The 26433-nt window shown below is 36.3% G+C and overlaps 1 protein-coding gene across 2 annotated transcripts in view; it reads right to left on the reverse strand.

Moving 5' to 3' along the window:
• Positions 1-2745: 2745 nt before the first annotated feature.
• LOC149801669 (structural maintenance of chromosomes protein 5-like) overlaps positions 2746-26433 on the reverse strand; it is a 126216-nt gene continuing 102528 nt past the window's right edge. For both annotated transcript variants that reach the window (XM_089955946.1, XM_089955945.1), the window contains 5 exons: positions 23329-23424; positions 21912-22139; positions 18379-18558; positions 12151-12243; positions 2746-6148 (listed from right to left, as the gene is read on the reverse strand). In XM_089955946.1, the coding sequence (XP_089812072.1) occupies positions 6020-6148; positions 12151-12243; positions 18379-18558; positions 21912-22139; positions 23329-23424 (726 nt within the window). In that variant the 3' untranslated portion in view covers positions 2746-6019. The remainder of the gene's footprint in view (positions 6149-12150; positions 12244-18378; positions 18559-21911; positions 22140-23328; positions 23425-26433) is intronic.

Below are 26433 nucleotides of genomic sequence, written 5' to 3' on the forward strand. Positions count from 1 at the left end.
TGACTTATATGCTGGTATATACTGCAGACCAATACATTTCACATGATGCAATTCATGGCAATCCTCATTTTTATGACTGGGACACCCTTTTTTTAAAAATAGGGGACTCAAACTTCCTAGGTTGGGAGCACTGGATTCCAACATCTGAAACGCTAGTGAGATTCAAGCATACCTACTTCCTGAGCGGGGGGTGGGGGTTGGGGTGGGTGGGGGTGATTGCTGAATGGCAGCTGATAGGAAACAACATTATTCTATGCAAGATTCACAGAGTGCATTTTGCCCTGATTTTAAGGACTGTAATGCTTCACATCTATTCAATTTCTGCAACTCGGTCAAACTAGACTATTTTGCAACTGGCAGGTTCTCAAATGCAATGTAATATGCTTTTCACATGGCACAAATGACAGCATCACTTTTTTCTGCCATTTTTTTTAACTGTGTGTACCGCTGCTAACTGGAATTCTTTCTGTATCACACTTTCTGTGTTTGGACATGATCTGCTGATTCTATATGCTGTGTTAAGGTTGATGTTTGAAACTTTGTGCAACCATTTTCGCTAGTAAATTGATTATTTCTTATGTTCTTGACACAAAACATAAAATCCCTCCTCTTGGTTCTTTCCTTAACCAGTTGTATGTACTCAACAACTTGTCTTGGAAATTTGGTTATTTTTTCCTCTTTTTTCAGCCTCAAGTTCCTCTTCTACATGCCCTGATGATGAGGTGATGGCTATTTCTGTGTTATCAGTTTGTGTGACATCTGCATTTTGAGTCACAACATGAGTAAACTCCCTGCTTGTTACACTAAATAAATCTGTTATGGCTGAATAGTGGATCAGATTGTTATACCCCTTTATGGGACAACAAAATTGGAAGCCCTGGATAGTTTCTGCAGAAACCATAGACTGGTCTCCTGTTGTACATGCACATATAATTACACATTATGGGTAGTATAGCCAGGAACCAGGCTACAAAAACAGCAGTCAATCTCAATTTTATAGATGCTTGTATTTAAACACTGTATCTACCTAAGTATAGCTTGATTGAGATCACCGGTTAAATGGAGGACTAAGACTTTATTTGACAAACCATTATTTTATAATTTTTGTCTTTGATAAAAATCAGTGTGTTTTGGACTTCTAATGTAGCTTGAACAATTTTTCAGTCATATCACTACAATGCCTGCAGTGACAGTTTATATTGATGGCTAGCACTAGGGCATCATGCATCAGACATGTAGTATCATGTCCCACTCAGTCACATTATCCTGAAACCAGGCAAACCAGTCTTTACTCTAACCGCTTAATGCTGAGCGCCAAGTGAGGCAGCTGCTAGTACCATTTTTTAAAGTCTTTGGTATGACCTGGCTGGGGTTTGAACCCACAACCTCCCACATCTGTGGCAGATGCTTTAACTGCTAGGCCACTGCAGCGGTCTTGATTAAAATGAAACAATAAAAAGCATGCATTGGGTACAACAAAATTGTGGCAACCACTAATAATCTGTATGACCTTCCCCCAATGGTTTTGAGAAGCTGCATGAATAATGAGACAGCACCTCTGTCACATGCATCCCACAATGTTTATCTATTTGCTGATATAAAAGAAAAGCAGATAGAATTACTAGCAATTGTAGTGTCATATTCAAAAAGCTCAAGCTATCAATTTTCAGGGTGTCTGATAAAACAGACATATTTAACTGAGTTAGTGTTCAGACAGATGCTGGCTTGTTTTGTGAAAATAAGATACCCTCCCCCATGACTAAACTGAATTCTCATAGAACATCATTAATTTTATTTTACACATACATTATTATCACATCAATGCGCTCTTAATTGCTAGATCACATCAAGGTGTTGTTGTTGTTGTTGTTATAGGGTTTAATGCCATTTTTCAGCACAAGATAGGCTATACATGGCAGCCAGTATTAATGGTGGAGGAAGAACCTGGGCAAACCCAGAAAGAACCACCGACCCACGAGAAACATCAAGGTGTCAGCATCAGAATCTAGCAATCAAGATAGAATCACTATTACCATGACAAGGATATTCTAACTATGAACCTATCTATTTTTAAATAAATTAATAAAATCTCAAAATGTAATTAAAAAAAGACAAACTGCTGAACAATTCAAATGTTCTGAAACAAACTTCATTTTCAGACATAAACTGAATTTTTTTTTTTTTTACAGCTGATATGTGCGTGAATGTTTAATGAACGAAGTGTGTGTAACATCAGTCAGTCAGTGTCACTACTATAACAACATATATTAATAACACAAGTTCTTCAGTGCATGGGGACAGCAGGCCCATGCATGTGATTTACACCTATCATACAGCTGTCAGATGTTGAATCCCAGAAGTTTTCAACAGCTAATTAACTTGAAAAAGTTTCTGCCCGAGGTCCAACTGATAGCACCTGAATTGTTTCTGGCAGGACATTATGAGAGGCTCCAGTAGGGACATGGCATGAGAAAGACAGCATTATGTTTGACAGTTGCTTGCAGTTTGACTGAGCAAATCATTGCTACTCTTTCCATTTGTATTTCAAGAGAGACTATGATATGGTTATTCATGCTATTTCAGTTGTAACCAGGAAACCTAGGTAGTTCTAGCCTTGTATGAGAGTATAGTCACAGAGGATCAGAAAACAATGGTATCATTTTCCTACTTTTTGGATTTGATGGTAAAATTCTGGCACATTCTTTGGCGAAAATGATAGGTATATAATAAAAGAAAATACTTGCACTGGTAAGACGAAGAAAGATCCTTTATAAATAATTCAGCCCAAAGACTCACCACCTGTCTCTTGGATTGTAATCTTCAATTACAAAAATTATATAATAAGATTTATTAAAAATTTCTAAAAGTTTCCAACTAAAAATAAAATCAATCACTTATTTAGAATACAGAAGTATACAAAAAATAAACAAGGTGGTCTCTTTGTAAATGTGACAAAGATAAATGAATCTTGATGAAATAAATAAACACTGGCTATGAACTCTGAATATGAGAAATATAATTCTGTGATTAAATGTTACAGTCAGACCATTTCTGTTGTAACTTTCACAGTAGCTGTACAATCACTCAAAGAACTCAGAAAATGTCTGACACTGTGTAATTGTGTACATTTTCCTTTAAAAACATGAAATGGTAGTTTCTTTCAACATGACCGCATTAAAAAAAAATAGGTTGAGCAAATAGCAGATCCTATCAGGTATATGTCTGTTTCATCCACCTATGACAAAGGTATTGGACACAGAATTTCAAAGATCATTTGTCCCAAATTAAGAATGAATTGTTGAAATATTTTGGAGGTATTTCTTTTACTCTGTCAATTGAGTATTCCCAACAGAAATAATAATCAAAACTTGAGATGACAGTATGGTACAATGTTGTGGCTATTCCAATAAAGAATAATGGACCAAAAAAATCTGCAAAACAAAAGCAAATTAAAGAAAAAGAGAGAAAACTGCAAAGGGATCCACATTGTGAGGCATACAATGTGTAAATGAGCAAAGGTCATTTCCATTATTGTGTGTCATGTACTCAACCAGAATTGCTAACACAACTGGAAACACTCCAACACAGTTAACACTACGACTGGCAAAATACAAAGTGTCAAACACATGCTCTCAATATCCCAGTGCCTACATTTAACGATTTGTACCCAACTTAAAACATGTTCTACCTCAGAAAGTAAAACAGACCCAATTAAAAGGTGGAACAATCACCTGAATTCAATGCATGTTACAATCTGAGGTGAAATAGTACTGCTTTCAAAATCTCTACATTACTAAGCCAAACTGAGTCCATAACAAAATATTTAACAAAAATGTAAAAAGTTGAATTGGATGAGCAAGCAGATTTGACAAAACTTTTAATAGCCATAAAGAATACAATCATTTACTGCATATACTCGCATATATGTCAAGTCCAACTTCAAATAACATATAACCTGATCTGCTGTTGCATAATGTTCCAGTGGATCAGGATCTATGTTTTATTTTTCTATTGATTACTCCAAAAAAACTGATAAAAAATAAGCAGGAACAACCAGACTGCAGGATGCAACTGTATTCCAAGTTTTATGATTTACTTCCAAGTAGTTTAGCAGTAGTGATAACAAACTTGTGCTAACAGACAGATGGATGTCATATGACAGACAGCTGGATGAATGCTGTAAGACTTGACAGATGGATGGAAGTCATATGACCAGTGGGGAAAAAAAACGTACAATGCAGAAAGTGAATTATGAATTTGTGCAGGAAAGGAAATAGAGGTAGATAACAGAAAGGGATGTAGTTCAGTTTACGCCTTAAAACGATACATGGTTTCTTTTCTGTCACCACAAGGTGCGAAAATTGTTTTATTTGCAACAAAGCAAACATGAATTGTTGGTTCATGTGTCTACCCTGTAATGACTACAAATATTGCATCATAGGCATCGAGAATATGAAATCCTGATAGTTGCAACGTATTTGGATTTAAAAACAAATGCCTATGGTTCAGAGATAGTACAGGATGTTTTTTAGAGATCAAAGGCCAAATAGAATTTGCATTTTCACCCAACCTGCTGTGTCATCAAACAAACAAATGCAATTGGACTAACAGCACAGAAAGGAACATGTTTAACAGAAGTCTCAAAGCATACTGAAATTCATGGAACAATAAAATTGTTTTAGTGGGACAGGAGTGGGATTTGAAGGATGAGAGTAGACAGAGCATGATTGCATTTACCTTTTATTCTTTAGGTAAATGCACTAATCAGAAGTAAATATGATTCAAATTGGTTGAGGACTAAAACAGCATACTACCATGAACCATGCAATCATTGCAGAAAACATTTAAAATAGACCAATTATTGTGGCTTCCTAGCCTGAATTTTCTATTGTCTTTGCCATAAATACAATACTGTACACATCAGTGTATGGTCAACAAAAATATAAATGTGTGCAAGTCTTGACAATTGATCCCTATTAAAGTAAAAGAGTTCGTAGAAGGATAACAAAATAGCAGCTAATAAAATAATTTTGCCACAGAAATCAGACATGTATAATAAAACTGAAAGAAATATATATGGTACCCTGAAATGCACTTTATATGCCTGCCCTGTGTTTAATAGTCATCTGTGTAGATCGCTTAAATTTCAGTTCAGAGATCACTTTTATTCTTTCAATCCAGAAGCAATTTGACTCCAAAACTGGTAAATTTCTTGTTCACCCAAGTGTAAACCATCAATAAAGTTTGGTCCAGGTCTGCGATGCAGAACTAATATTACTGTGCAGAAACAATTTTTCTTTTTAGTCACAATGATGCTGGATTTTGGCCCCAAAACTGATAGGTTTTTTCATTCCCATCATTCAAACAATCCAGAAAGTTTTCTCCAGGCATGTGCTGCAAAACTAAATTTTGCAGAACCATTTTTTGTTGTTTGACGTTTGGACCCCAATATCAACAGCCTTCTTCCTTACCCCAAGTTCAAGACATCCAGAAAGATTGGTATCCCCTGATTACGCAAAGTTGATTTTACTATGCAAAAATCTTTTTTTTTCTTTATCAGTAACCTTGACTTTTGGAAGCAAAATCAGTATGGTTCTTCCTTACAAAAAATGCACACCATACACCAAGTTTGGAACTGTAGATCATGGAGAACAAGTATTTTTGAGGAACCCATTTTTTTCCTTTCAGTTACCATGAGCTTCAAGCTTTTGATTTCAAATCTACAGGTTTTTTCCTAATCCCAAGTGTAAGCTATCTACAAAGTTTGGTAACTCTGGCTGACAACCTGAGATATAGTGAGGACATGAAAACGTGACAGGCTGATGCATGGATCAACAACATCATAAAATTACAATCTGTGGTTTATGGTAGACATATAAAAATTAACAGCCTTAATAAGAAAAATCCTCTTCTCTTTCATGCACATATATAAATAAATAGTCTGTTATTTAAATATTATAAAAATCAGTCCAGTAACATTAGCTGTTAAAAACAATTTGTACACAGTAGTGTCTTTTCTCTAATTTTCAATTTTTCCTCGTCTTTTCAAGAATTTTTTTAGATTCCATTCTGTGTGGCATGTTCCATAAGGTCCATTGTAAACACAGAACACTGTCATATTGTCAGCATACTGTAGATCTGGCAGAAGCTGAAAAAATAATGTGTTGCAATTTGACAGGAAACTATATGAACAGAGGTAATATTGGGTTTATGTTGTGTGAACATTTGCTAGTGCAAGATCCTGAGCCCAAGAGTTCCCATGTGCTTGCTCGATGTTTACACAACCATGTATGACTGTTATTCTTAAATGATCAATTATAAAATGAATGAATTATTTACAATAATTAATTTACAAACGAATCCCCAAACCAAGTTTTATAAGAGCACACAAAAAATACTATGCACATACCATAAGGTAAGTGGTGAAAATGTTAGTTTCCCAAATTTATTGCACCCATCAAATGTATAATTCATTACTGCAAATCCTTTTATAATCCCTAATTTTACAAAATACTTACTGTGGTGATCTGTCATGGCCAGATTACCATGGAAACAAGAGTAAACATTAAGACAATCATTCATTTATATATGTATTCGTATTTCTAGACTCGAGTCAACATCATGCTGCCATTAAATTTTCATCACACTGTGCATACTGAGTTTCTTCATGTGTGACCTACAATAAATCTTTATCAAATGGCAATCTTGTCCTTATCAAATGGCAATCTTGGTAACAATTTTCTGATTCTGACCAGACACCATGTGAACTTTCCTGGTCTCTGTGTCATTGCAATGGACCATCTATGTGTGTGTGTTATGAAATTTTTAACGCAGCTTAACAATTTTTCAGTCATATCGCTATGGTGTCTGTAGTGTGACAGTTTATAATGACATCTAGCACTGGCGCATTATGTCGCAGACATGTAGCATGATGTCGCACACAGTCATATCGCTATGGTGTCTGCAGTGTGACAGTTTATAATGATGTCTATGCACTGGGGCATTATGTCGCAGACAAGTAGCATCATGAGAATTTGTTAATAAATTAGTCATAACCAGATAAAGTTTTAATAAGTCACAACAGCAGTCTCAAAGAAGCTGACCTATGTGCTAAGTTTAATCAGTCACTTACCGAACTCTTGATATCATTTTGTAGTTTTGTAGAAAAGTTGCAAAGGCACATTATTTTTTAAAAAAGAACATTTTCAAAGGTAGTTATAAGAAAAGCAACAAACATAAAACATAGTACATGATATTTCGAAAAGAAAACTATTAGAAATTTTTCTTTTTTTAAAAAACTTTTTAAGACCTGAACTTTTATGCCAGGCCTCTGGATATGATAGCAAAAACACTCACGACAGTAGTTCTTAAGATAAAGAGCCATTATTACCAGAATTCCTTTTAAAAAAGTGACACCTGCATCTTGCTTAACTCCCATAAGATTACACAGAATTTATGCTGGGGTTGGCAGCAAGACTGGGAGTTGTATGTCTTGGTACCAGCCCTATGCTGATTATTTTTCTCTGCATTTTGTTTTCTTTATACAGGATAGAAAATGAATCGTTCACTTTTATTCAATAACATCAATGACTTGCTTGGTGCAAACTGTCAAATCATGTTTAACATTGTCATGTCATTACAACAGCATGGTACCATATTATGACATTATCACAATACCACAAGACAACTGACCCAAAACATTCAGACTGAGACAAGAAAAGTAAGGACCACAAACCCATGAGATTCTGTCACATGGTTAACATAATGTCTAACAAGTCTAACTAATCACACTTTACTTTGCTATGTCTTGTCCTTGAACAAGAGGTCCACATGGGTCAGATATCACTCATCTATTCAACTGACAACTTTAAGTTTGTAAAAGCAAATTCATACATGCAGTGAAACTATGGACTGGAGAAAAAAATAGTCAGTATTACTCAATGACATGATCTTTTACGACTGATACAGTCTCTGTATAATGAATATTTGCACTTGATTCAACTTGTTGTAAATTTGAACAGACTACAATAAACAGCATTGACCAAACTCATCAAATTCGTTCAATGTTATAAGCACACATTATGCATGTTATAAGTATACATTCCAAGTCTGATCAAAACTGGATCAGAAATATGGCCTCCAGACTGGAAAAATGGTTACTCATTTAGATGCATGACCATCTCATTATTATTAATGGATCTCACTCATCAAACCCATCTGAGATTTTGATGATATAACCACATATTCCAATTTCTATTAAAGTCAGATCAGGTATATGAACTCCAGAGAGGTTACAAGCAATTGCTAATTGACAGATGCGTGATGGGCACAGGGACATACAATAAGCTCATACCGCATAATAATGAAGTATGCTTAAATACAATTTCCTTTGTTTAAATAATTTAGAGTGCATCCATGCATGTGCATATCCACAAACATGTATGCATGTACATATGTTGATACCCACAAAGCAGATAAACAGATGGATAAAATGACATTACATACTTGTGTCTTCAAAACTGGAACAATAAAAAAGGACATTTAAGGATGAATAAAGAAAGAAATCAAAGAATGAATAGAAAGGAAAAGCTCTGTTGAAAGATCATTGATTATGGCCAAAGAATAGAAAGGAAAAGCTCTGTTGACTGGTAAATGATTATGGCCAAAGAATAGAAAGGAAAAACTCTGTTAACTGGTAAATGTTTATGGCCAAAGAATAGAAAGGAAAAGCTCTGCTGACTGGTCATTGATTATGGCCAAAGAATAGAAAGGAAAAACTCTGTTGACTGGTAAATGATTATGGCCAAAGAATAGAAAGGAAAAGCTCTGTTGACTGGTAAATGATTATGGCCAAAGAATAGAAAGGAAAAAACTCTGCTGACTGCTAAATGATTATGGCCAAAGAATAGAAAGGAAAAGCACTGCTGACTGGTCATTGATTATGGTCAAAGAATAGAAAGGAAAAACTCTGTTGACTGGTAAATGATTATGGCCAAAGAATAGAAAGGAAAAGCTCTGTTGACTGGTAAATGATTATGGCCAAAGAATAGAAAGGAAAAAACTGTTGACTGCTAAATGATTATGGCCAAAGAATAGAAAGGAAAAACTCTGTTAACTGGTAAATGTTTATGGCCAAAGAATAGAAAGGGAAAACTCTGCTGACTGGTAAATGATTATGGCCAAAGAATAGAAAGGAAAAGCTCTGCTGACTGGTCATTGATTATGGCCAAAGAATAGAAAGGAAAAACTGTTGACTGGCCACTGATTATAGCCAAAGAATAGAAAAGAAAAACTCTGCTGACTGGTAAATGATTATGGCCAAATAATAGAAAGGAAAAGCTCTGCTGACTGGTAAATGATTATGGCCAAAGAACAGAAAGGAAAAGCTCTGTTGACTGGTAAATGATTATGGCCAAAGAATAGAAGGAAAAGCTCTGCTGACTGGCAAATGATTATGGCCAAATAATAGAAAGGAAAAGCTCTGTTGACTGGTAAATGATTATGGCCAAAGAATAGAAAGGAAAAGCTCTGCTGACTGGTCATTGATTATGGCCAAAGAATAGAAAGGAAAAACTCTGTTAACTGGTAAATGTTTATGGCCAAAGAATAGAAAGGGAAAACTCTGCTGACTGGTAAATGATTATGGCCAAAGAATAGAAAGGAAAAGCTCTGCTGACTGGTAAATGATTATGGCCAAAGAACAGAAAGGAAAAGCTCTGTTGACTGGTAAATGATTATGGCCAAAGAATAGAAGGAAAAGCTCTGCTGACTGGCAAATGATTATGGCCAAATAATAGAAAGGAAAAGCTCTGTTGACTGGTAAATGATTATTGCCAAAGAATAGAAAGGAAAAGCTCTGTTGACTGGTCATTGATTATAGCTAAAGAATAGAAAGGAAAAACTCTGTTAACTGGTAAATGTTTATGGCCAAAGAATAGAAAGGAAAAGCTCTGCTGACTGGTCATTGATTATGGCCAAAGAATAGAAAGGAAAAACTCTGTTGACTGGTAAATGATTATGGCCAAAGAATAGAAAGGAAAAGCTCTGTTGACTGGTAAATGATTATGGCCAAAGAATAGAAAGGAAAAAACTCTGCTGACTGCTAAATGATTATGGCCAAAGAATAGAAAGGAAAAGCACTGCTGACTGGTCACTGATTATGGTCAAAGAATAGAAAGGAAAAACTGTTGACTGGTAAATGATTATGGCCAAAGAATAGAAAGCAAAAGCTCTGTTGACTGGTAAATGATTATGGCCAAAGAATAGAAAGGAAAAAACTGTTGACTGCTAAATGATTACGGCCAAAGAATAGAAAGGAAAAACTCTGTTAACTGGTAAATGTTTATGGCCAAAGAATAGAAAGGGAAAACTCTGCTGACTGGTAAATGATTATGGCCAAAGAATAGAAAGGAAAAGCTCTGCTGACTGGTCACTGATTATGGCCAAAGAATAGAAAGGAAAAACTGTTGACTGGCCACTGATTATAGCCAAAGAACAGAAAAGAAAAACTCTGCTGACTGGTAAATGATTATGGCCAAAGAATAGAAAGGAAAAGCTCTGCTGACTGGTAAATGATTATGGCCAAAGAATAGAAAGGAAAAGCTCTGTTGACTGGTAAATGATTATGGCCAAAGAATAGAAGGAAAAGCTCTGTTGACTGGTAAATGATTATGGCCAAAGAATAGAAAGGAAAAGCTCTGTTGACTGGTCATTGATTATGGCCAAAGAATAGAAAGGAAAAACTCTGTTGACTGGTAAATGATTATGGCCAAAGAATAGAAAGGGAAAACTCTGCTGACTGGTAAATGATTATGGCCAAAGAATAGAAAGGAAAAGCTCTGCTGACTGGTCACTGATTATGGCCAAAGAATAGAAAGGAAAAACTGTTGACTGGCCACTGATTATAGCCAAAGAACAGAAAAGAAAAACTCTGCTGACTGGTAAATGATTATGGCCAAAGAATAGAAAGGAAAAGCTCTGCTGACTGGTAAATGATTATGGCCAAAGAATAGAAAGGAAAAGCTCTGTTGACTGGTAAATGATTATGGCCAAAGAATAGAAGGAAAAGCTCTGTTGACTGGTAAATGATTATGGCCAAAGAATAGAAAGGAAAAGCTCTGTTGACTGGTCATTGATTATGGCCAAAGAATAGAAAGGAAAAACTCTGTTGACTGGTAAATGATTATGGCCAAAGAATAGAAAGGAAAAGCTCTGTTGACTGGTAATAGATTATGGCCAAAGAATAGAAAGGAAAAACTCTGTTGACAGGTAAATGATTATGGCCAAAGAATAGAAAGGAAAAACTCTGTTGACTGGTAAACGATTATGGCCAAAGAACAGAAAGGAAAAGCTCTGCTGACTGATAAATGATTATGGCCAAAGAATAGAAAGGAAAAGCTCTGTTGACTGGTCATTGATCATGGCCAAAGAATAGAAAGGAAAACTCTGTTGACTGGTAAATGATTATGGCCAAAGAATAGAAAGGAAAAGCTCTGTTGACTGGTAAATGATTATGGCCAAAGAATAGAAAGGAAAAGCTCTGTTGACTGGTAATAGATTATGGCCAAAGAATAGAAAGGAAAAGCTCTGTTGACTGGTAAATGATTATGGCTAAAGAATAGAAAGGAAAAAGTGTTGACTAGTGAATGATTATGGCCAAAGAATAGAAAGGAAAAGCTCTGCTGACTGGTAAATGATTATGGCTAAAGAATAGAAAGGAAAACTCTGTTGACTGGTAACTGATTCTTGCCTAAGGACAGAAAGGTAAAGCTCTGGTCATTGATTATGGCCAAAGAATGGAAAGGTAGAACTCTAACGACTGGTAATTGATTCTGGTCAAAGAATAAAAAGATAAAGCTCCGTTGACCTGTAATTGATTATGGCCAAAGGATACAAATGTAAAACTCAGTTGACTGGTAATTGATTCTAGCCAAGAAAGATAGAAAAGATAAAGCTTTGTTGACTGGTCATTGATTATGGTCAAATGACAGAAAGGTAAATCTCTAATGACCTGCCAATGAAAGGATAAAAAGGTAAAACTATTGACTGGTCATGGATTCTGGCAAAAGAATAGAAAATGTTTAACTGATGTGGCTCAGACATTGTTAAATTTTGAATGCCCTTTAAATGAAGTTCTAGGATGCAGCTTACCTTTGGTGTGATAAGGAAATACTGTGAGGAATTATTACAGACAGTCCTGACAACAAATTCAAAAATTTTTCTCTCGTTGATTGGGTCCATTCCCTAAAAAAGAAATATAATCTTACATTTACCAACTGATACGTGACATACGCCATGCCAAATACTGTTCCTTGAACAGATTACCATTTAACTGCAATACATCATTTCAGAGTTTATTTTCTTGTGTATAACAGACAATTTTAGTGTACGATCTCAACATATCAAGCAAAAATATTAGGAAGGAAGCAAACTTGACCTTGATAATCATAGTGTATCTGAATATGGTACTTATCCATGACTTAGCTACTGCTGATTTTTGAAATTATGAAGAACAGCAAAGGCAATTTGTTAAAAAATAAGATGAAATTTTAGTGCAATTTCAAGATCTGCCATGGTAACAGGAAAAAAAATCATTCACAATGCTGTCCAACACTATATAGCCATGCAAGATACGCTCCATCTCTATGAACAATCGTCCATCTGAGTTGTCGATGAAAAATCCTGGTTGAATTTCATCCAAAATCATATTTGTTTTGGGCAGACAAGAGAGCTTTGTAAGCAACAACTGTCAAATTTCCCCAAAATTGGATTCATCATCTATGCAATGATGTATCCCTTCTGTGTCAGACATGCAAAACTCTTAACATGAATCATTAATACTGATGCTGCCACTGTCATCAACACCAAAAAGGTTAAAAAGAAACACAATGTGAGTATTGGAATCCTTCTTTAATTTGAATATTTTACAGTCCCACAGATCTGAAATTACATTTAGATGTATGACATGATTTGGACATTTCAAATTTGCATTTTCTTTTATTTCTAATAATATTTGTGTTCATCTGTATAAACAATGAGTTTGATGAAATACAAGTTTTGATTTAATTTGTATTTTTCTTCTCCATAAGTCAGATTTAATTCCCATATGATATTTCACATTTTCTGCCAATGCATGTGAGCTGACAAGCAACTGGCTTGTAAAGGTAACATTCACTTTATTTTCAAGTTGACAATCCTTTTTAATTTAATGTGTACTTGTTCAGTGCCAAGAAGAGTTCTACAGCTTCCAGAGAATGCCTGACCTAATCCCCCAGTTTGTAGAAACAGCACCCTCTTTTTTCCAAGATCACATCTCTCTGATCAAGCCATGAGTTTGAAACTCTCTCACTGAACTCCTTGTGATCTTGCCGCACAAATGACATGTGTTCAATTGAAGCCTTTAATAGATTTTGCAGGCTGTATAATCAAAGTGTCACTTATACAGCCCAAGCTAAGTCTGTACATAAGCACCCACATACAACAGCCTAGCCAAGGAAATGAGGTTGGTCGATATTTACAATGACTAAATGATAGAGGATTTCTGAACCTAAGGATAGATTCTTGGACGTCGTGGACTTTGTAACAGATGACATCAGATACTGACATTAATAGGATTCTGTGAATCACAAAAATGTGGACTTAACACTGTTTATTTGTAAGATATGTGGAACTAACATATTATGGGATATTGTGAACTGGATCATTCTGAACTATTTTTAAACCAGTATGTGAAATGGATTGATTATAAAAATGGATTTAAAATGTCAAGCATTATGGATTTTACTGGATTTAATTAGAACAAACTGTAAGTTGTAAATTTATTTGTGATATATTCCACTCAGTAATATAACTGTATTTTATGCTGGTCTTGTAATTATTTTTCCTATCTATTTATCTATCCACTTTAGCTTATTTATTTTTCACAAGTGCAACTCTGACTCACTGATGAAGAGTCACCCCTTCAGTCAGATCTGACCTGCAAAATACACTCCAACCTATATGAGGGTAAAAAAGAAATTGTTTGTTTGTAGCCTTAAAAAAATGGGATTGGATGGTAAGCATAAGCGAGTATATAAAGAATTTTACTTAGCCGCAGTGATTTGTGTGATTTAGATTTTTAATGTAGCTTCAATGCTGCAATGTCTGCAGTATGGCAGTTTATAGTGATGTCTAGCACTGGTGTATCATGCTGCAAACATGTAGTATCATGTCCCACCCAGTCACATTAACCTGACACCAGGTTGACCAGTCCTAACACTAACCTCTTAATGCTGAGTGTCTAGCGAGGCAGCCGTTAGTACCATTTTTATAAGTTTTTGGTAGACTTGGCTGGGTTTTGAACCCGCAACCTCCCTCATCCGTGGCGGATGCTCTAACCACTTAGGCCACCAGAGCAGTTCACTTGACAGTAGTTGATATAATAAGTGTGTCATGGCAGTGGGATGAAAGACTAAAAAACTCAACATTTAATTTCCCTTTGAATAACATGACCCAAACCACAAATATGCATATTGCATAATATTTCTGATTTGGAACATGGCCCATATCCTAAAAACTATGTGAATATAAAACCCAAGATAGAGCTGAAGTCTAAAAATTCTGATTTCTTTCATTTCAATTGAATAAAGTTAGAATCATACATCTTTCAGGATCCTCTCAGCCTCAGTTACTCTTAGCAAGCAAATTTTCAGTGATATTGATTACTTGAAGTGTTATTGTTACGTGTTTAGGCTCGAATAAACAGCAACACAGAAAGAGTGAAAACAACAAGCTTTTCAACATTTAAGAAATGATTTATTTTCCAAGAAAAATTCTGTAAAAATGAAAAATGGAGAGGAACTTACGGTTTCAAGAATCAAATCCAAAAATAATCTAAGAATAATCCACAAATTAAATTGCAAAAGTCCTAGTAATAAATTTCAAGTTCGAATCCTGATGGAAAATCCAAGTCGGATGATTATGACGTATGCTGTAGTCAGTACTATGCTTATCTACAGTTCCTTGTAGAAATACAAATAATGGCATTCCGGTGTTGGAAATCCAAATTAAATTTGTAAGCAATGTCTTTCCAAAATTTCTGTGTAAGCACTCCTCAAAATATTTCCAGAGAAAAAAGAATTCTTTTGAAATTCAACTGATCTGAAGAAAAATAGAACTATAAATCTGGCTACAACAAAATAACTTGACATCAGTGTAAAAAGCCCAAAACTGAGAAATCTCTCTCAAAGCATCTCTATTAAAACTAACAAATGAGGGTAATGGAAAAACCCTGTGTTTATGTCACGTACACCAAAAATGACCCTGACGACAAACCAACCATTTTACTTCAAGAAATAAAATAAATAAAAATTTGTTTATGTCTTAAATAATGTAGTCCCATCACAACCTTGGAAACATCCAATCATTTTAAAATAAAATAAAACTTGTTTATCACAGTAGCTACAAGTTCTGAAACAAGGTCAGAATTTTGATCAACACCTGGTGTTTATAAACTAACAGTCAAGGTCAATCAATTTTCTGAAAAAGTATCATCTCTAGTGAATAAATTTCATTATAACAGCATATACCATATTTACCGCATATGTTGGGACACGAAAAAATAATTATTTTTTTTCCTGTCCCAGAACTTACGGTGAAACATTTTTTGACTTTGGTCATATGTCCCAAGACTTAAGAACGAAATAAATTGATATTGCATTTGTGCTCCCCCCCCCAACTGCACGTCGCAATAAAATAGATAAATAAAACGCTTAATTGATTATAAAAAGAAAGAAACTAACCTTGTGTTATCATTTATTCCTTTTTTTCAACATGAGCATTAAAGAATAAAACATTTCCACGAAATCCATATAAGTAGCGTAGGCTTCCATACTGTAGCGTGTATCAATTATGTCCGATACCACACACAATGTTGTTCATTGACATGAACACTGAGAAACAATTGTGTGTGGTTGTGCTCAAAGGTTATCCGACTGAAAACTGGAGCCAACAAAATCGCATACAAGAGGGAAATAGTCAACAGATATCTTGAATTCATGCATGACATGGTGTTGGGTGCAAAATAATCAAGATTGAATTATATCCAGGTCTACTGTATGACAATATCTCGCAAAAAAAAAAAAATCATCATTTGAAAACACATTCACTTGAGTACAAGTGACAGTCTTTTCACCAGCTAGGGTTACATAATTATCCTTACTATAACAAGCACACATAAGCCCTGGTGGTGAATAAACACGACTGGCAGCAAGGAGTTAACTCCTTCTTTGAACCTACTGACAGGTCATCAAAGACAAAAGGTTATTTTTATTACAAAGCAGGTGATCTCAGAAGCTGACCCCAGTTACTTTATTTTGTAAAGGATATCAATGCAAAGGTTATTTTATTGCAAAGCAAGCCGACATCGGAAGTTGACTATGGATTCTGTGAAGTGAGCCGATTTTTTTTTTTTTTGAATATACAAAGACGGCCGAGATATGGAAGCATACTTGGGTTCCTTTTCAACTGTATTCACGGGAATTTTGAAAATAAATTGAAACAATGGAACAAATTTCAAAGTGACACAATATAGTGCTTTGTGCACAGATATCGATGACCCAGCGTCACCCAGAATATTTGGAGAAAATAAAATCATGTGATGAATTCGTTAAGGCCAGAAGAGAGCTATACTGTATGCCAGTATCTCGTAAATAAAAATCATTATTTTAAAACACATTCACTTGAGTGCAAATGACAATCTTTTCGCCAGCGTGGGTTACATAAGTGTCATTAATATTTACCCGCAGACATCTGTGCACCTTTGTATTAATTATTACTAAAGATGCCAAGCACATATAAGCCCTGGTGGTAAATAAACACAACTGGCAGCCAGCAGTAAACTTCTTTGAACTTGCCGACAGGACATCAAAGATAAAGGTTATTTTTATTACAAAGCAAGCAGACATTGGAAGCCGACTTTGGACTCGGAAGCCGATTTTTTAAAAGGATATCAATACAATGGTTATTTTATTGCAAAGCAAGCTGACCTCAGATGCCAACTAACGGATTCTTTTAACTGTGCCGATTTATTTTTTTAGCTTTGAATATACAAAGACGGCCAAGATATGGAAGCTTACTTTGGTTCCTTTTCAACAGTATTCACAAAAATTTGACAATAAAGTAAAACAATGGAACAGTTTTTAAAGTTGCACAATATAGTGCTTCATGCGCGAACATCGATGACCCAGCATCATCCAGAAGATCTGGAGAAAATAAAATCACGTGATGAATTCGTGATGGCCAGAAGAGAAACAGATCATTTCGCCGACAATATGATCATTAACATGGATGAAACTCTAGTGTACTTTGATCGCATTCCTGGGTGGACTGACGATAAGATGGGCATCAAAAGTGTGAGAATTAGCAAGACTAGTGCAGATTTTTTAAAAAATCTTCCTTTTGTTCTTGCAGTTTCCACTTCATGTGGTGTGTTGCCTCCAACAATTTTTCACGGTATGAGAAAGTTAAAAAAGTATTTATGTACCAAAATAATAGACCGTATGTGTGCAGGAGAAGGGTTGTGTTGATGAGATGCTGCTGCAGTGGATTAAAGAGTTTTATCTCAAGTACAGTTTTATATTTAAAAAATAAAATTTCAGTTGGATTGCAATTTCCGACATGTAATTTTCGAATGATTTAAAAGGTGTACCACAACTTATGACTCAAAAAAAACAATGTGTCCCAGAACATACAGTGCACAAAAAAAATTACTTTTAAAATTTATGGTGTCCCAACAAATATGGTGTCCCAACATACGCGGTAAATACAGTAATAGAATAAAAAATTTAAAACTGACAAACAATTAAATTAAAATAAATATGAATTAAATCAGATATACATAACATTATATTTGAAAGATCTGATATTGAATTTTAGTTTCATGCATAAAGTTTAGACAATAATGGGTCTGGTCTTTACAGCCAATACAGATAAAATGCATTATTTTTTATTTCAGAAAAAATATTAGAAATTACCTGTGACACTAGCACACTATTCATATCTAAGACATATTACACTTTTTGTCAGGGCCCCAAGTGGCCGAGTGGTCTAAAGCGCTCTCCGTCACGGATCACTGCCATCTCACCTCTGTCTGCATTGGTTTGAGTCTCGGGCTCAGCCAATGTGGATATGTGAGAAAGCTTGCCGGCAGCTTTTCGTGGGTCAGTGGTTCTTTCCAGGGTTTTCCTGGGTTCTTCCTCCACCATTAATACTGGCCGCCATGTACAGCCTCTCTTGTGCTGAAAAATGGCATTAAACCCTACAACAACAACAACAACACTTTTTGTCCAATATACATCCAACCATCCTTTGCTGACAAATAGTGTCAATAGACTACTGTACCTGGTTAATCTCATCCACACATCTGAAGGGGCACCTGGCCAACTCCTGTAATGACAACATGTACAGTACTGTAGCTACACTTCTTTCGCCACCACTCTGGTGATGTGGTGTCAGCTCCTTCAGGCTCTCTCCATCCCGGAACTTCACCCGAATACGTATACCATAACGACCATAATCTTCCTAAAAATCAGATGATAAAGATGTTAACAAAATATCCAATGCGATGTGGGTACTTCAATATTAATAAAAGAAATAACCATACAGTCTATAATCTCTGCTTCCAGTTATCCAACTTTTAAATACAAGCCATCACAATAAATAAAATATATTAAAAAAACCCACAAATTTTTCTAATAGCATATTTACTGGATAATTTGTAAAGAGTAGATGTCAAATAAACAGGAATAGAATTAATATTCGTCAACATATCTGGTAGGAGTTACAATGTATGTAACTTCCCAGTAAAAGAATTCTGAGTGTGTTGAACAAGGATGAGAATGCACCAGAACACCACGCTGAAAAGTTTGTTTCTGAAATCAACTCCTCTGACACTGCCAATCCTAACAAGACTTCACTAAGGCAAGCATTTTTTTCTGTAAGATAGACCAACTTCAGTAGGGTGTTACAATATATCATGTACTACTATTGTCAAATTAGAAAACGTGTTTAAAATGTTCAAAAGTGTTACTGATGACTGATGCAGCATCAGCGAACAATTATGTTCAACTAAAAAGTTTGTAAAATACACAGAGACCTTAATTACCTCCAGTACAGTTTCACAAAGTACAGTTTGAACCCTACGGAGCTCAATGATTTCTTGCTATATCTTGAATTGATGTAATTGATGGGCTTCTTTTCAATTTCACGTGGCAATGGCAATAATTCCTCCAACCATGAGACAAACTCAGATCAACACATAATGTCCAATAAATGTATTTGTTGCCCTTCTTGCTTTTCTACCCAAGAATCTGAATATTCCTGTTTATTCTTTGGTGCTATTACAACTATTTGCACAGGCTTTCTGCTTTTTTCATCATGAAAATGTATAGCTTGTTGGACACCATTTTTAGAAAATTCAACATGCAACAGCTTGAACATGCAAATGTTTTGCATGAAAAATATGTGCAGTTTAAAGCATCTGAGACACTCCTGTAAAGTTAGTCTGATTTCCTGACCAACTCCACTGGAACTAATATAAAACCAAGACCCAAATCAAACATGGACAAGCCAGCATCTGGATATTTTTTTTAATGCATTATATTTCCATAATTTGTGCTTTTATTCCAAAAGTCTGTATTAAAAGGGTCACTTCCATTGCACAAGGGTTGGCAGGTCTGCTTTTGTGTTCTAAAATGCAATGAAAAGGCCTTCAGTTTTACTTGTTTGACAGCTGAACATAAGTGTAAAAGACCAATGTACTTGTCTTGCAAAATTCCACTGTAAAAATAAAGGTCTGTCGACACATGTTCCTTCACATGTCAGCTGAAACCCATAGATGGGGATGATGAATGTGGCAAGAAATGTGTCCATGTTGTGATCTCCAGGTGCTCACACTGAGTATTGTCAAAAGTCTGAGATGGGAAGTTGCTGCAGCGGGTAGGGTCGCAATAAATCTAGGACTTTCATTGAACCTGTATTCCAAGGGTCTAGGTATTATGGGAGAATGGTTGCTGCACATGGCGTCAAATTATGATGGGTATCAATAACAGAAATAGGACTGGAAATGGCATTAATGGTAATGGATGCTGTATGCATCTGTAGTTTGGGACTGGGTATGCTGTAAAGACATCAGTGTCCCAGTTCCACTAGTAGAGGGTGTAGCTTGAGACTGCGCCAGAGCCAGAGTGGAGGTGGCTGGCTGATATCTTGTGCTACAGTCTAGTATTGGCATTCAATGGAATAATAGCTTGAGCCAGAGTGGAGGTGGCTGGTTGATATCTTTTGCTACAGTCTAGTATTGGCATTCAGTGGAATAATAGCTTGAGCCAGAATAAGAGTGTGCATGTGTTGGTGAAATGTTCAGGACTGTCCAGGTTGGACATGCCTTTTGCTAAAATGGCAAGCTTTCTTCTGCAAGGCAGTCGGTCAAGAGGACTTAGTAACTGATGTGGTGTTGTTATTTGAGCTGATGGCATACTTGTCCTTGTACGAGTGTTTCTTGACTTTCGTTAACCCAGAAGATGCTTGACCATGATATTCATTCATATCGCTTCAGACCAGTGAGAGTAAATGTAGCAAGTATGGTTCAAATTACACTGTAGTTTATTTAGGTAGGGCGATTATCATCCAGCTTAAATCTGTCAGACATTACAGTTTTTTTAGGTAGGAAGATTATCATGCAGCTTAAATCTGTCAGACATCCCTGTCTATTTAGATAGGAAGATTATCATGCAGCTTAAATCTGTCAGGCATCCCAGTCTATTTAGGCAGGGAGATTATCATCCAGCTTAAATCTGTCAGACATCCCAGTTTATTTAGGTAGAAGATTATCATGCAGCTTAAATCTGTCAGACATCCCAATTTATTTAGGTAGGAAGATTATCATGCAGCTTAAATTTGTCAGACATCCCAGTTTATTTAGGTAGGAAGATTATCATGCAACTTAAATCTGTCAGACATCCCAGTTTATTTAGGAAAGGAGATTATCATCCAGCTTAAATCTGTCACACATTCCTCAGCTTAATCCTGCACATTGTCATTTATACTTGTAATTGGGAGCAGAAACATGGGAATATATACAATATCAGTGAGACCTCTTGTAGCAGTATACTAATTAAATTCACTGGCAACTGACAAGATTTGAACCAATCTTTCTGTCCATGGGGTGACTACTTGTCTGACTTGTCTTGGCAAGCCGAGCCCTTTATTTTTTAGATGTGATGCACATCTTTCTAAGCTCAGGAAGTCTGGATTTCTAATGTTGTAGATGTTATGCCTAATGTAATGATTGGGTAACATACCTGAGGAAGAAATCTAACAGGTCATAAACATATGTACATAAATATACCTGCCAAATTTCATTTGCCTACAATGAATGAGTTTTTAACAATTTCGCTAATTAGCTTCTTGGGATTGAATGATATCACCAAATGAAGATGCTCTTAAAGTATGTAGCCCAAGTATCACCAGTCAATGTATGCAGTATAAGAGTGTCCACATGACATAAAACTTGTGGTCATGGGTTGTGTTGAGTAGGTGTTCATTTTATTCAGGCAAACTATTTGGAAAATTCGGAAGGGGCTGATATTGATCTCCATGGGCAGATGACAGTTTTATGCAAGTAGTTGTTAGAATGGGTTTGAGTGCATTTCCCTTAATGAGCTTCATACGGGAACCAGACCCATGAATCAGGAGTTCTCGACTGAAAGACAAGAAGGCCAGGGACTGTATGTCTAGCCCATATTCAATGTACTGGTGTAAATCATACTGATGCTGTTATTGCTGCCATCAGAAAAGTGATGCCATATCTTACTCTTCCACTAATGTGGGCTGAAGGAATTGACATGCCTGACAAAACTTGTAGCAACATTTACCGGGTTTTCTGGTACACTGAGGTCTACCTCTCCAGCACACTTAAGGCACTTCATGAAATGGCTGAAGCTATCATTGATCCGACTAATGAGTTCCTGAAGGGGTTGAATCCAGTGTGCCTTCGCCTCCTCTATGTCCTGGTGATGATGATTTTTCTCTGCTAGCCGTGCCTCCAACTGTTTTTCCATGACAGAAATTTCTTTTTTCCTCTTCCTGTATTCTTGTACAACCTGTAATAGATCATCAGTTTTACATTTATAATGAAATTAATCAGACTCACAGTGTAACTTTATGTTCACATTATCTCCATTGAAGGTTGTCAACTATTAATCTGAGGAACAAATGAAACAATGTTTATACATACTGTCATTCACTTGATGGTGAGAAAGGAAACATACATAATTTTATTTCTGAATGAATCTTCTTGAGAAAAAAAAATTAAGATGAAGTACAAAAGTACTGTAAATTGCACAATATTAACCATCCTCTGTGTAGGCAATAGATCTCTAGTAGGCAATAGATCTCTATGTAGGTAATAGTTGGCCATAGCCAACTCTGGAGTTTATTCACTGATGGGTCAAAATAATCTCAACCTTTGGCCAAGGTATACAATCTTCAAATAAAGTAACTGCATAGAAACCATTAGTTTCTTATCAGACTTACCATCACTTTTATTTATGACCTATAGCCCCTGAATCAACAGATTTCTTTATTACCCTATGTGAAAGCCATCCACAAATTTTGGTGAAAGAATTTGCTCTGGAACAAAAGTTGTTCTGCAAAACCAATTTGCCTTGAGCCACAATAATCTGAACCTATGACATTTTTAATTCAAATTCAATATGCTTTGCCCTTTCCCCAAGTCATCCACAAAATTTGGAGCAGGTCTCTAATGTGTAACAAAATGTTACTGCATGGAAACCATTTGTGTTTTTTCAGCCAGTGACCTTGGCTACTCAGATCCGGAATAGATAGGCCTCCTCTCTGACCTTGTGCAAACCATCCATAAAGTTTGGTCTAAAAATGTGATGTCAAACTAATGTTATTGTGTGGAAAGCATTTGTCACAGTGACCTTTTAACCTTCACCTTGAAATCAATGGTTTCTTCCCTATCCTAAGTGCAAGCCATCCATAAAATATGGTGAAAGTAAATGATGGAGAATGAGATTACTACCAGTAAGACTGCCACAATAATCTGGACCTATGACATTTTTACTTCAAAGTCAATTTGCTTTGCCCTTTCCCCAAGTCATCCACAAAGTTTGGAGCAGGTCTCTAATGTGTCACTGGCTGAAAAAACACAGATGTCAGAAAAAAATGTAACAAAATATGAACTGCCTATTGAAAGGCATAAAAATAATACAACTCAATAGCACATAAATATGGTATTCATGGTGATTGGCGAGAATCTCAACCTACCCGTTCATCTGCCTGAAATGTGCAATCTGCTCTAACTTGATGTTCATGAATTTTAGCATCAATCTCTTCAAGTGTGTTTGGAAGCCCATCAAATGACTGAAAAAGAAAGAAAAAAAAGATAAGAAAACATATTTTAAAGTTAATATGTTTCTCTGATAATACCAGATCACATTATATTGGAATAACTTTCTCTGCTACCTTTGAATATAGCCCTGCCATTAAAACAAAAAAAAAAACAAAAAATTTCAAGGGAAGCAACTGTTATAGATTAACTCCCCTATCTACAGGATGCTCTCATTGCAGGGAAGGGTGGGAGGGTTTATCTGTATCGTGATTAGGTAAGTGTTATCAGAGAAATATAATTTACTAAAGAATTTGCTTTCTCCAACAAATACATTACCTGATCATGTTGAGAACTGGTAAGAAGAGGAGAAAATACTGGGCATCCTACTTCAACCAGTCACCAAGTAGAAGCATGACTGCTCTACTAAATGGACGAACCTTTCCTAATGTGAGTTTAGCACAACAAGAGACCTTCTGTTTATACATGTGCAAGGGAGAACCCAGGTTGTCCTGACATGAATGGGAAGAGGTCACCGACTATGCAGCTACCACAACTCATAGTGGTTCCATTCTCTTTTTGCAAGGCCATGTCCTGCATATGGAAGCTAGAAAAAGTGGTCTGGGCATGCCATCTGATTCTGTTGTCTTGAACTGAGACAACTATCTCTCGAATTGAGACATTTTGTTAATATGCTCATGGAGTTTGCTCCATATTTGATAAGCCAAAATTTCCACGAGACATATATGCTCCTGGGACTTCAGTGAATGCAGATTTCCTAACTCCCTTTAACCAAGTGGCTAGTGTGTGTGTGGTGTTACGTCTTGCATTCCTACTTGAGACAAAAAAAGGGCTGGTCTGGCCATTGTGGATGCTCTATGTATGCTTCAAATTATATCTAAGAGTGTGTATGGGATGCTGGAGCTTTGCTACTCTCAATGTAACAATCAAAGTAGAGCACATTTTTATTTGTTGATTGCCTAATGACAGCAATTTCTTTTAAGCAATAAAACCAGGTTGTGTCATTAAAATATCTCATCTGTTGGGACAGAGCTGCAGGTTGGGTCCATGGAGATGGCATGAAGCTCACTTTGCAGCTGAAGCAAGTACAATCAGAAAGCATGATAGCCAATTAACTGATGTGGACAAAGGAGGCTCGAAGTTAAGCCATGCAACACACAGGAGAGATTTCATTTTGGTATTATGATGAGTGAGTGTTGTCTGAATAAATTAAAATTGGAAGGTACTTGTATCCAACATCATTTCATCCATGATGTCAGAACATTTCTGAGATCATGGACTGGTATCCCTTTATGGTGACTGGGGTTAACTTCTTGTGTCCAAAACATAAAGAAGTTGGCCATCTGAGGAATGGTGGCAGAAGGTGGTATGACATCAGTCATTAACAACCTGCCATTTCCCTCTGTATGTCATGAGAGTGTAGGGCCTTGTAGCTACAGTAAAACCCATTTTGAGAGACCACCTGTTTTGAGAAACCTGAATTTCCATGCACAGATTTATTTTATATATAGTTTTATGACCTGTTAATTGAGACCACCTGTCTTGAGAGACCACTATTTTTTGGCAGAAGGGGTGGTCTTTCAAGACAGGTTTTACTGTATTGTGATCCTCTCCACAACTCAGGTTTTGAGCTCCTCTTCATGCAAAAGAGCCAGGTGAGGATGAGGTGTTTCTCTTGACATGGATAGAACATCGGTGACCTGGGTTGCTTGAGCAGCATGGGGGTCACTATGACTTTCCTTGATACATCTGTTACTAAGGCAAGCAGATTGCTGGTCCAGGATTTGTCCCATCATATATGAGTGATTAAAACGGTCTGGCAGTTCACATCCCTCATCTTAACTACTTCTGGTCTCAGAGCTGATGGAGGAAAGGAATATGTCCACATTCTCTCCCATCAAACTAATAGAACATTGACAGCCCATGCTTTTGGATCAAGAAATGGGGAGAGGTGGACAATTTGTTATTCCACCTTGCTTTTAAAAGATTAATTTTCATGTGGCCCCACAAGACACTGACTCAAATGAATGTGGAAGGATGAGAGACCACTCAGTACAAAGCAGATGTCCTCTCCTTGACAGTGAGTTTGCTAAAACACTGTGCTGTCCAAGTTTGTGATGGACCTGGATATTTATCTGGTATTGGGCGCACCATTAAAGATAATCCCATACATGCAAAAGGTCCAGTGATCTGTCCAGCCCTATTTGAGGAGGTAAGTATTCTGACCATTTGTCAGTGTATGTGTTCCATTCATGTGTTAGACACATTAAAAATTGTTTTCATTTCCTGGAGGTAGATGTGAAGAGCCATCTGTTTAAGTTTTCACTTGCCACAGACTGTCGTTAAGTCTGGTAACAAGTGTGCTCCCCAACACAACAGATTGGCATCTGTAAAAATCGTTGATTCTACTTGTGGGTTTTTAAGGGGTACTGGAGAAAGAGGGTTTTGATGTTGGTCAAGATCATGTTTTGATCTAGATGGACCTTGAAAGGTCATCATTGTGCTAGAAGGGATTTTGTAATTAGCATACATATAGGCGGCCAAGAGGTAACAACTCTGCCACCACATTGAATAGGCCAAGGAGTTAAACCCCCTTGCCAAGATAAACACTTTGAAATCCTTCTGATGCATGAACAGTGTTTTTGATGGGGGGGGGGACTATTGAGATAGAGGTGTGAAAAACTCCATAAAGGAATGAAGAAAATGTTAAGAGGGTATAAAGTCCAACTTCTTTATGTTTATTATCCACTATAGACTTCAAATGAGGACAAGAATGATGTTCATATCTTGGAAAAAAACTTACCCAATGTTTTTGAAAGCTGATGTCCAGGTATGCCCCTGTTACTGTGGAGGAAGTAATCCTGAACCTTGAGATTATAGTCAAAAGATTTTGTGATGGCCCAAGGTCTTAGGCCAAAGCCAAATGAATGAGCACAAAATTGATATGCTTTGTCCTGATAGGTGAAGGAAAGATATCTGTGCAATCTCATATAAATTATACTGTGAAAATATGCATCATACAT

The sequence above is a fragment of the Sinohyriopsis cumingii genome, chromosome 4 (genome assembly GCF_028554795.1).
Source record: "Sinohyriopsis cumingii isolate HCF-2022 chromosome 4, ASM2855479v2, whole genome shotgun sequence".
NCBI classification, from domain to species: Eukaryota; Metazoa; Mollusca; class Bivalvia; order Unionida; family Unionidae; genus Sinohyriopsis; species Sinohyriopsis cumingii.